The sequence below is a fragment of the Adiantum capillus-veneris genome, chromosome 21 (assembly GCF_014529385.1).
Source record: "Adiantum capillus-veneris isolate H3 chromosome 21, ASM1452938v2, whole genome shotgun sequence".
In the NCBI taxonomy this organism is placed as follows: Eukaryota; Viridiplantae; Streptophyta; class Polypodiopsida; order Polypodiales; family Pteridaceae; genus Adiantum; species Adiantum capillus-veneris.
In genome coordinates, this window is record NC_140951.1 from 69,713,271 (window position 1) to 69,724,009 (window position 10,739).

The 10,739-nt window shown below is 46.3% G+C and overlaps 1 protein-coding gene across 1 annotated transcript in view; it reads left to right on the forward strand.

Moving 5' to 3' along the window:
- Positions 1–9,721, forward strand: part of LOC147431121 (maltase-glucoamylase, intestinal protein) — a 31,775-nt gene extending 22,054 nt beyond the window's left edge. The window contains exons 3-4 of the mRNA XM_086493775.1: positions 9,302–9,345; positions 9,424–9,721. Of these exons, the coding sequence (XP_086349901.1) occupies positions 9,302–9,345; positions 9,424–9,621 (242 nt within the window). The 3' untranslated portion in view covers positions 9,622–9,721. The remainder of the gene's footprint in view (positions 1–9,301; positions 9,346–9,423) is intronic.
- Positions 9,722–10,739: the final 1,018 nt, after the last annotated feature.

Consider the following 10,739-nt stretch of genomic DNA (forward strand, 5'->3'; position numbering starts at 1 on the left):
TGGCACAATACCTCGAGAGGATCTGGCTGAGTAGCAGTCCTCTACTGCCGCTCACTTCATAGCAGGATACAGATAGCAAGATACAGATAGTAGCACGTTATCCAGAAGCACGATACATGTGGATACAGATTGAGCTATCTGAGGAGCATATCCTCTACATCGCCATATGCTACTTTGCACCTAGCGGCTCTAGGTTTGCACAGACAGATGGAGGAGAGATAGAGGAGGTCCACACACACGGAGGAGAGGAGGAGGATGATTCACACTCACCATATGCATGTCTCATGGAGGAGATCATGGAGTACTCTAGACTGGGTGAAGTATTCCTCACGGGGGATTTCAACGCCAAGACATAGAGTAGACTGTGATATTTACGACTTCGACGACCCAGAGCTACTCTCCACCATGGAGGACACAGGGGCAGAGAGGATCTCTATAGATACCACCACACCCACACCATATGGGAGACACCTAAAGCCAATGGAGATAGTACAGTTGATTACATCATCGGCTTCAGAGAGGCAGCCCATTTGCTCACATCTCTCACCATCCCACCACTACCTATTGGGGCTGACCACGCATATCTCGCCCTATCTCTCATTGGCTCACCCATCTCACATACACCACCTACATCCACACCACACACCACCATACACTTCACACATGAGCTAGCCAGAGTTTACTCATCACATGTATATGAGGGGATCTACACCCTCGATCTAGACACACCACTCTCTACACTCACTAGCCAGCTCTCCGCAGCTTACACACCTCAACCCTCAGCTGCTTTCCACACACTACCATAGTGGCCGACCCCCACCCTTTGGGACGATACCCCAGAACCAATGGTACGACGGGGAGTGCAGAGATCTATACAGACAGCTATGGGCTTGACGAGCCTTAGAAGAGATCACCGAGAGCGAGGTCAGGCGACAGATGAAGGCCATCACACGCCGTAAACGGCGGGCCTTCGAGGAGGTGTAGGAGCTTGAGTTATACCACCTTCTCATGAGTACAGACTGCGCCACAGCATGGAGGATTCTCAAAGAGGCACGCCCCACCACCCCCTTGGAGGACCCCCAGATCTGGCATGATTATGCCGAGCGCTTATACCAGATACCAGGGCAACCAGTGATCCCAGCACCATCTGATCCTTGACCTACCACCACTACCACCTTGACTTTCTTCACATCTAGCATGGTAGAGAGGGCCATCATACACCTTCAGCATGGCCGCTCAGCAGATCACACTGGACTACAGAGTGAGCACCTGATATATGCAGCAAACACTCTCTCCCTTGATAGCACGTCTCTTCAACCGCGCTCTGGTTGAGGGACTACTAGAGGAGTGGACTATGCACACCATTGTGCCTATCCACAAATCTGGTGACACCCTGGACCTAGGGAACTACAGGACTATCATGATTGGTCACACATTGGCCAAATTGTATGGGGCAATTCTTGAGGCAGAGCTTAGCACACATGCAAAGGCATCAGGGATACGCGCACCAAGACAGGCAGGCTTTCGACGCACTTTCTCGACTATCGACCACATCTTCGTGCTTTGCTGCCTGATCGATGGAGCAAAAGCACGGAAGAGGAGACTCTACTGTTGCTTTGTGGATTTCCGCAAGGCTTTTGACACTATCCCTAGAGAGAGACTCTTTCAGCGCCTTCAGGAGCTACAGATACCATCCGAGATGATATGGGCCATTCATTCTTTGTATGCACAGGTCTTGGTAGAGTGCGATGCCCAGGTGAACTATCGATTCCATTGCTAGCACCATTGGGGTGAAGCAAGGATGCCCCCTCTCCCTTACTCTATTTGGTCTCTACATCGACGAGATATCAGATTACATTCTACAAGCAGGCGGAGCGGGTTCAGACTTAGCAGGTATACTAGTCCATATTATGCTCTATGCTAATGATATCATTCTAGTTTTTGAGACACTGGAGCCTGGAGGGACTACACAGCCACCTACGAGCCTTGGATGATTTCTGCACATCGAGGGCTCACAGTGAATCTTGGCAAGACCAAGGTCATGATCTTCCACACCTCTAGGACAATTCGGAGCAGAGCAGTGCTCACTGCAGCAGGCGGGTAGGTCGATGTGGTTGATTCATATGTATACATGGGGGTGACTTTCACTGGCACCACTGGCGGATTTTCCATGGCCCAAGCAGCACGAGACCGGCTTACACGAGGATATGCAGCGCTGGCCACCTTGGAGCGCAGATGCCATCAGGCCCACTTCCAAGAGCCCCTCACCAAGGGGTGGCTTTTTGACACTCTAGTCACACCTGCCATGATGTATGAAGCCGCAGTATGGGCACCATGGCTATCAGCATCTCTATGGTCACAGATAGAGCGCCCACAGATCATCATGATCTCTCATTTGCTCCACAGCAAACCCCAGTACCACACGAAATCATCAGAGCAAAGCTAGCTGCACCACCGATGCTAGTAGAGGCCCTCTTTCAGACAATTTGTTTCATCCAGCGCATGCGAGAGCTCCCGCCAGACAGACTTACCCACAGAGCTTTTGAGACATCGATACAGCTGCAAGGAGGGGGACACGAGGGCATGGTACTCACAAGTCATAGAGTGGTTTACATCCCATGGCTTGGACATCACGGATCTGCCTCCTTTTCAGTATGATCTTGACTCCCCTCACATACGCCTCTCACACACCGAGAGGAATCGAGTTCTCCGACAGGATCTCTGGCAGCTTTACATCAAGGAGACCCAGAGGAGTCTCTTCCCACGAAGAGACAGTACTACAGAGACCACTTCCTGACCATTCTAGCAGATGGGTTCATCCAGAGTCCGAGATACATGGATGTCTACATGCCACATAGAGCACGGGTCGCCATTGGATAGCTCAGAGTATCATCACACCAGCTAGAGATTGAGGCAGGGAGAGTTGCACATGTTCCTAGAGCAGAGAGGATATGCAGACTTTGCACAACAGAGGTTGAGAGCGAGGAGCATTATGTATGCAGATGTAGAGCATATGAGGAGATTAGAGGCAGATATCCGACCTTGTTTGCAGATCAGCCCACTCTGCATCAGATTTTTGAGTCCAGAGACCAGCGGCAGTTCGGCCGCTTCCTCATAGAGGCACAGCAGCATTAGGACTCCCTCCTCCAGGCGGCATTAGGTGTGAGAGATGAGCGCCAGACATAGCTCACAGACTTTTTTCAGAGGCCCACAGTAGCACCATCACCTCCGACCATCCAGACAAGAGTGACTCTACAGTAGGCTGAGGAGGTCCAAGCTTGCAGACGCCCACATACCCATGGACGTAGGGTACCTCGCCTACATTCGAGAGAGATTTAGGAGATTGAGGAGCACTACTATAGATCTTTGGAGGAGCGATGCATTCGAGCTTTTGCAGATCTAGTGAAACCGGCCTGTAGGGCGGTAGGCGTTGGCTTTCACCCGAAAATCTTTACTTAAACACACACACAGAGCACTTTGCAAAGGAGACTTGTAACGAGAATTAACACTTCATCACACACACGGCTCGGAAGCTAGAATGCTCCGAGCAGACGCCGACAACCCGTAGGCCCCAAAATTGGGGCCCCTTTCGGTATTTCTTTATTCTTTAGGAGGGTAAATTACAAGGTAAGGTCCTGGGAATCCTTCACGTGTATCCACCTAGATACCATTTGATTTGGCCAAATTTCGGCAGCATAACAGCCCCAAAACTTGCGAAACCAATTCCCCTGCTGGAACTCGCTTGCACTGTCGTATACCCTCTGATTCCTGTCCAAAAACAGTAAATTCAGCACGCTGTATTTACTGGTTTTTGCCCTGTTTTCAGCCCCAAACAGTCCCCTAACTGTCCTTTGCCAGTGGGGCACGATTCCCAATGATCCTGGCGTCCGTATGGCTGAAAAAAACAGTCAAATTACAGCGCATACACAGCGCTGATTTTGCACCTGTACGGTGAGGTTATGACCCTCACCAGTGCCTGCTTTGGAGCAGCAGTTAGCTACCCCTGTTCCTGCTCAAGGAGGCTCTTGCCTCAGCACAAAAGCATGAACCCACACAACTGTACATCAGTCAAATGAGTAGCCCTCTTGTGGGGCATCACATAACTGCACGTAGGGGAGAAAGAGAGCAGTATGTAGCGTGCGGGGCATCACTCCCGTCACCATACTGTGCATAGAGGGCAAGGTAAGCATTCCATAGCTTCTGTACCTGTTGCAATCCGCCTGTGGCTGAAAATGGCGCCCCCTTTGATGATATGCAGCTCGTTTTTTGCCTCCCAGAGTGGCAGAATCGCTCACAAGCTGACACGTCGCCCAGTTTCCGAGTTTGGGCTTTCCCTGCTAAAAATATCTCAACTGGTGCGTCAGTTGACTTCGCGGCAGAGTTGTAAAGTGTTCCCCTAGTCATACCGAAGGTAATGACGCAAACACATTTCGTGGCCCAAAATAGCAGTTCCCTAAATTTTAGGAGATGCTTCCGTTGGGCTCCCACTGGTCTTCTGACCATCTATCCTCATTGGGACCGCATCCAAAAATGCAATGTGGCCCAACTGTCGGATACTTTTGGTTGGTAGTCCCACCTTGACTTTACGCCTTAATTGAGTTCACTTCCTAGTAACCACCAACTTGCTAAGTGCGACGGGGGGGACCTATATGATCTTGCTCTGAGCCTAGACATCCTCTTACCATACGAATTCCAGTGCCGACCCCTTCCCGTCTGCGGGTGAATCTACCGTTCACATTGGCCATACAATGTCCGACCGTTTGCTACTTCAAAAAGAGGGTCTTAAACAAATAAAATAAACCCCATTGGAAAGAAACCAACAACCAAGGTTAGCAATTGCCACATCTCTGTGACATGGTTAATAACTGCCACGTCCTCGTGACATCTAGCCGCCATCTTACGTGGATTGTTCACACCCTAAAGGCCATGCATTATGTATTACATCCTGACTATGGGACTGGATGGAGCTAGAGATAGGATAGCATCTCATGTTTGTGTTTACCCCAGCATATAGGTTTGCATCTTTCCCCAGTTTTGGAGCTCCTCCCCCCACCCCTTGTATCACTTACCTCCTCCCCTAGTCATTACATAGGATAGCTTACTTTTACTTTTGTACCTTCTATCCTTTATGGATACACAGAGGACACCGACCTCATGTACTTTGATTTGTCTCATAGGCCGACTTCGGCCTTTTATAGACGTTAAAAAATCTTTCTTTCTTTCTTTCTCTCTCTCCACATCTCTACCTCTCTCTCTCTCTCTCATTCCCTCTCTTGAGGGAAATAAAAGGAACCATCATTCAAGCTAAGAAGCAACCATTAAGGCAAGGAAAAGAAGATTTGTGGAAGTGTAAAACCTAGATCTTGTCACCATTTTGATCTATTGTGGAGAGAAAGGACATGAAGCTCGATTGCCCTGTTTGACAACAACGGTAGGAACAAGCAGCTTTGAGGAAAGAACAAATGAAGAAGGAACCCGCTGCAGCAAGCTCAAATTCTATTCCTGATGTACAAGGGAATACGGAAACAGAGAAAGGGAAGCGTCAGCTTCTAAAGGGCTGGGAATCTCTAAATAACGAGCAAATATTGATCGTCTATAATCCAGGATCAACAGACAATTTTATCTCACTTGATACTGCAGAACGCTTGAGCCTCACACCTGCTCAAATTCTATTCTTGATGTACAAGGGAATGGAAACAGAGAAAAGGAAACATCGGCTTCTATAGGGCTGGGGATCTCTGAATAACCGGCAAGTATTGATCCTCTATGTTCTAGGATCAACGGACAATTTCATCTCTGCAGTGGCTTATGAGAGTAGACGGCTCAAGGATGCAGAATTGCATGCCTCGATCTACGAGAAGGAACTTATTGTTGTGATTCATGCCTTGTCTACTTGGAAGCATTACCTTCTAGGAGCGGAAAGTGAATGTAGTTGTTGGATGCAATGTGTTCTCTCTTCTTCTCAATCCTCATGTGTGAAATTAACAGTTAATTTTATTAGTACCGCCCTCACTGTGTACTGGCCGGTTAAAGGTGCCAAGTACTTTTGGACCATAGCTTTTGGGGTTGTTCTTTTGGGCATCCCTTGTATAGTTTATAAGTGCTGAGAGGGCCAATCTTCAGAGAGCTTCTGGACACAGAGTTTTGGAGAGAGCTGGACCCTAAGGGAATTGTACCTTTGCGAAGCAATAATAAAGAAATATCAAAAGGGGCACCAGTCTTTGGGGCCAGTGCATAAGGAGACGGATCTCTCTCTCTCTCTCTCTCTCTCTCTCTCTCTCTCTCGCGCGCGCGCGTCAAGTTTGGTTATCTGCAGATTATGTTCGTGTATTGCTATTGATTTCTCGCTTGGAGTGTCCAAGCCTGTAATAACAAAAGCAACCTCGAGTTGTCTGAGGAAAGAAAGAAAGCCTTGGAGTTATCCGTCTGTCCAATGTAACTGTCAAACTTAACATCATTATCACCGGATTTGAAAACTTACATTTTGCGATGATGCTTGTGGCTGCCCTTTTTGAACTTGGGCTCCTCTTTAGGGTTATGCAAAGAAGTAGTAGGTGCTTTCGTCTTAGAAGAGGGTTTAGAGACTTTACGAGAAGTAGTAGTATAGTCAAGAGAATAAGATGCAGAAGAGATAGAGATATCTTTATTGTCATGAGAGAGAGAGAGAGAGAGAGAGAGAGAGAGAGAGAGAGAGAGAGAGAGAGAGAGAGAGAGAGAGAGAGAGAGAGAGAGAGCGTTCTTTTTCTTGGCGTTTGCTCTTGGTAGCCCAGTTGTTCTGATTTAGAGATTATTCGTGCACTTCATCACCCGTTTCCTCGTTTTCCTCTTGCCGATTGTTACCACCGATAGTGTTTTCCTAACACCCATCGGCGTCCTTCTCTTGGGGTCTCTTGAGACTGTTCAAAGCCTTTTGGACATCTGGCAGAGTAAGGAGTTGTTGCAACTCTACAAGTTGAGCTCGTACTTGCTGGGGCTCTTCTTCGGCGGTTCTCCCTTGACTCGTCGTGACTCTTCCCGTATCTTCTCGGAATTGTTGTCCTTTGTAGCGACCTTGCTTTGATACCACTATCACAAACGGGAGCGCACACGAACAATTAATAGGCTGAGAATAAATAGAATCTGAGAGAGAGAGAGAGAGAGAGAGAGAGAGAGAGAGAGAGAGAGAGAGAGAAGGGAGAAGATCGACACAGTATTGGGGACCAGAAGATGGGCTGGTCCCCCCCTTGAAGAGAATCTTTAGTAATGGGGAGAATCTTTTACAAGCACAAGAACCAGAGTAAATCCCTCCGTTCTAGATCTTAGACTCGATGGTAGTTTCCTTCCCGTTCGGGCACTTGAGAGACCAGCTCTCTACTCAGTAACCTTCCAATTTGGTCTCAAATCACGGGAGCTCTGCAAACCATCTCGGATTCCGATTCTGCAATCCCCCGAGCTTAAGCCGAAGCCTCCTTGCTTTGTTCTCAAAGATGGAGTACTTGCAAAACACGAACGCAGTAGCAAACACTTGTAGAACTCAGATACAAATCGTCACTCTTTTGGTCCCGGCACAGAAAGCAACATCTGATCGCAAACTCGTCGCATGAACTCGCGGTGCTGTCGGGGTAGAATCTCCCAGGCTTCTTCTCACAGCAGGGGCACCTTGATTCTGGTGAGGTAGGATCATCATCTGAGGGCGCCACTAGATGCTTTTATAGGCACTAGAGGCCAGCAAGAATAGGAGGAGGCGCCTTGCTTTTTTTTTTTTTTTGGTGGGGGGGGAGGGGGGTGGGTGAAATAAGGGAAATTGCTGTGCTCAGAATAGGGAAGAGGGTGTGTGATTCATGCCAGATTTGGCCATCGGATGGGGCTTATTTTTTACCTATTTAGGGCAGGTGGCTGCCCACTTATTAAGTGGGCGGCCAGCCACCTTTTAAAAGGGTCTGAACGTGTTTAAAAACTAAATAAAAACTTATGAGCTTACACAACCACACCCAAGGCATCCCTGGATGCAATCTCATGCACAGTTGCGATGCAAACATAGACTCTTTTACGGGGAAAGCATTTGCTTTTCAGGAAAGCACTCAAAAAGCAAACTACTTTCAGAAAGCATCTGCATTTCTTCAAAGCTTCTCAAAACCCATCTTCATTCAAGTGTTTGTATCTTACGTGTAACTCTTACTTAGTTTGGATCTCCTCCTCAGACCAATGGAATATTCCCTAACCGATGCTCCTATCACCCATCCTGTGATGCATCGGGAATATTCATTTACCCGGTCTCTCCCATTGAACTTACGAAACAACTCCTTTGGGATGCTTCACATTATATCACGCATCAGAGATGCCCGTTCCTGATGGCTTTCTTAATCTTGTAGATCTACAGTTCACAACTTCACGGTTCTCAAGTGCACAAATTTAAATAGCCCTATTTTCCTTAAATAGAAATTACTCAGAAAATAAGAAAATAGTCAATTTAGCAACAGTTGTACCATGTGAAGATCAGTAATAAAGAACTAATGGAAAGGGCGCCTGGTTAGGGGCCAGTATATATGGGAGTGGAACTCTGCCTCTGCTTCTTGTCTCAAGTGTGAAGTCTCTTTCACTTCAAGTGTTAAAGTTGTTTCTGGTAGTTCTTTTCAATTGGCACGTGGTGCCCTCTGTGGTTACACCTATTTTCTGTTTTTTTCTTCTGCGTTGGAAGATTTCTCCATCATGCACACTTCTTTGCCCCATTGGCCTCTCCATCTTAGGCGAATCAACTCCTAGGATTGTTGCAATTGGTGAGCTGTGGTCTCTTTTGCTTAGCTGGTTTTCTTCAAGAGATTTTTTTGTGGTCTTGGTTTCTCTTGTGGGTTGGGGTGACAATCTCTTCGCCAAGTCTGCTTGTAGCTTCGTCCGTTCTGGCATGCTTCTTTTGTCTCACCCACTTCTCTTTCCTGGTCAAGCTTCTCCCCTGTAGGAACCACCTTTAGCAAGTGGACTGCACTCTTATGTGACTTCCTCATGGGACCATCGAGGCTCAAGAGCTTTGGTTTCATAGATTGCTGATGCTGGACCCTGGTTGACCCTTGGCCTGGGTGCAGTTCTCAGTATTTATACTTATCCTGCTCTTCTGTTTGGAACATCACATGGTGATTTTTTAGTATCATTAATTCAGCTTTAATTCCCTTGAGAGAGAGAGAGCAGAGAGTAGAGGACTCTTGTATTTCATTGTTTATATCTTAGTGGTGACAGTGATACCTTTGAATTCAAGTTAGGTTCTTTGGTTTGCAGTTTTTCCCAATTTGTTCTGATTAAGCTTCTCTTTTGGCTTGTTTTTCATTAGTTGCAGGTGGTTTAAGGTCTGAAACGCTTGTAGCTGAAAATTTGGTAATGCTCAATATCTGGCTTGTTTTCAAGGGAGTACTTGTTTACTTCTTGTTTGCTTACTTCTGTATGTGAATATAGGATCCTGGTCTTTTCTATCCTGGTGGCAAGCTACCTAGAGGGCGCAATGCAGAGTTCACGTTTGAGTATATGGGCAAAGTTTTTCTTTGCTTTTTATTTATGCTGGTTCTAGGTTTTATGCTGAAGAGCTTTTTAGAACAGCTTCCTATGCTTTTAAAATCAGAGAAGCATGTACATACTGACAATCATGAATTGTGATTATTGTTAATGGTAAGTACAAGGCACATTGCCAGAAGAATCAACCATCAGAAAATGGATCTTTTTCTTACTGAAGAATCTTCAGATGAATTTTAATGTTTCACTTCGTTGTCCAGTTTGATTGCCGACAACATTAAAACAGATATAGCGTCTGTTTAATGAATTTCAAGCTTGGCCAACTGCGTTTAGACAATGCAGTTGAGCAAGTGGAAGGTGCATCTACTGGACGTTCATGTTCTTGAAGTTTTGGCCTACATAGTAAACCATGGAATTCTTGGGAGCAATTGTGGACAGTTGGATAAAGCTCGTCGACTATTGCCACATGGCAAGCTAATGATGTTAAAACTTTTTTCTTCCTTTTTTTGTAAGAGGAGCATTAACTAAGCATTTTCTTATGTATATGTAGACCATGTGAAACATAGTTGACACTTGTTTTCCTATTTCTATAAAGCGGGACATTTAGTAGTGGGTCACACACAGCTCTTTCTTATCCTTCTATGTAGGCCATTGTGATTTTGCACCTTGTTCTTGCTGTATCCAGACATGTCCATTAGCTTTCCAAAATTGTGAGGGCGATCCACTATCAGTGCACTATTGCTGTTCTTGAATGTTGCATATGTCTTCCCATTTCACAGTCCGAAGTTTAGAGTTCCCTTCAACCACGGCTTGACTCTTACCCCCCTGTAAGAAAACATGGAGCTCTTTATATCATGCATTTCGGGAATGTGGTGCCGTGCCACCCTTCCCAAGATTTCTAGGCAGGAATCCAACATTATTAGATATAGGGACCAAGAGTCAGTTTGGTATGCCTCCGAGGGAATTCGGTCTCAATGGAGTTGATGCTTTTGGCCCAAGGATGCCTGGCTTTATGGGAGGGGTGTATTGTACTGTATGGAAGAGTAAAAGTAGTGGTGCAACTGTGTTGTGTATGAAACAAACGTGTGTCTAAATCACAGGTCAAAAGGATCTATAGAGAATCATGTTGTAGTAGTTTTCCACCACCAAAGAGGCTAAAAATGCCTTTATTAGATGAATGAGAAACGAATTACTTTTCCAAAATTTGAAAGGTATTCCTTAATGGGTGTAAAAAATAAAAAAACTTGCATCAATCATTATTG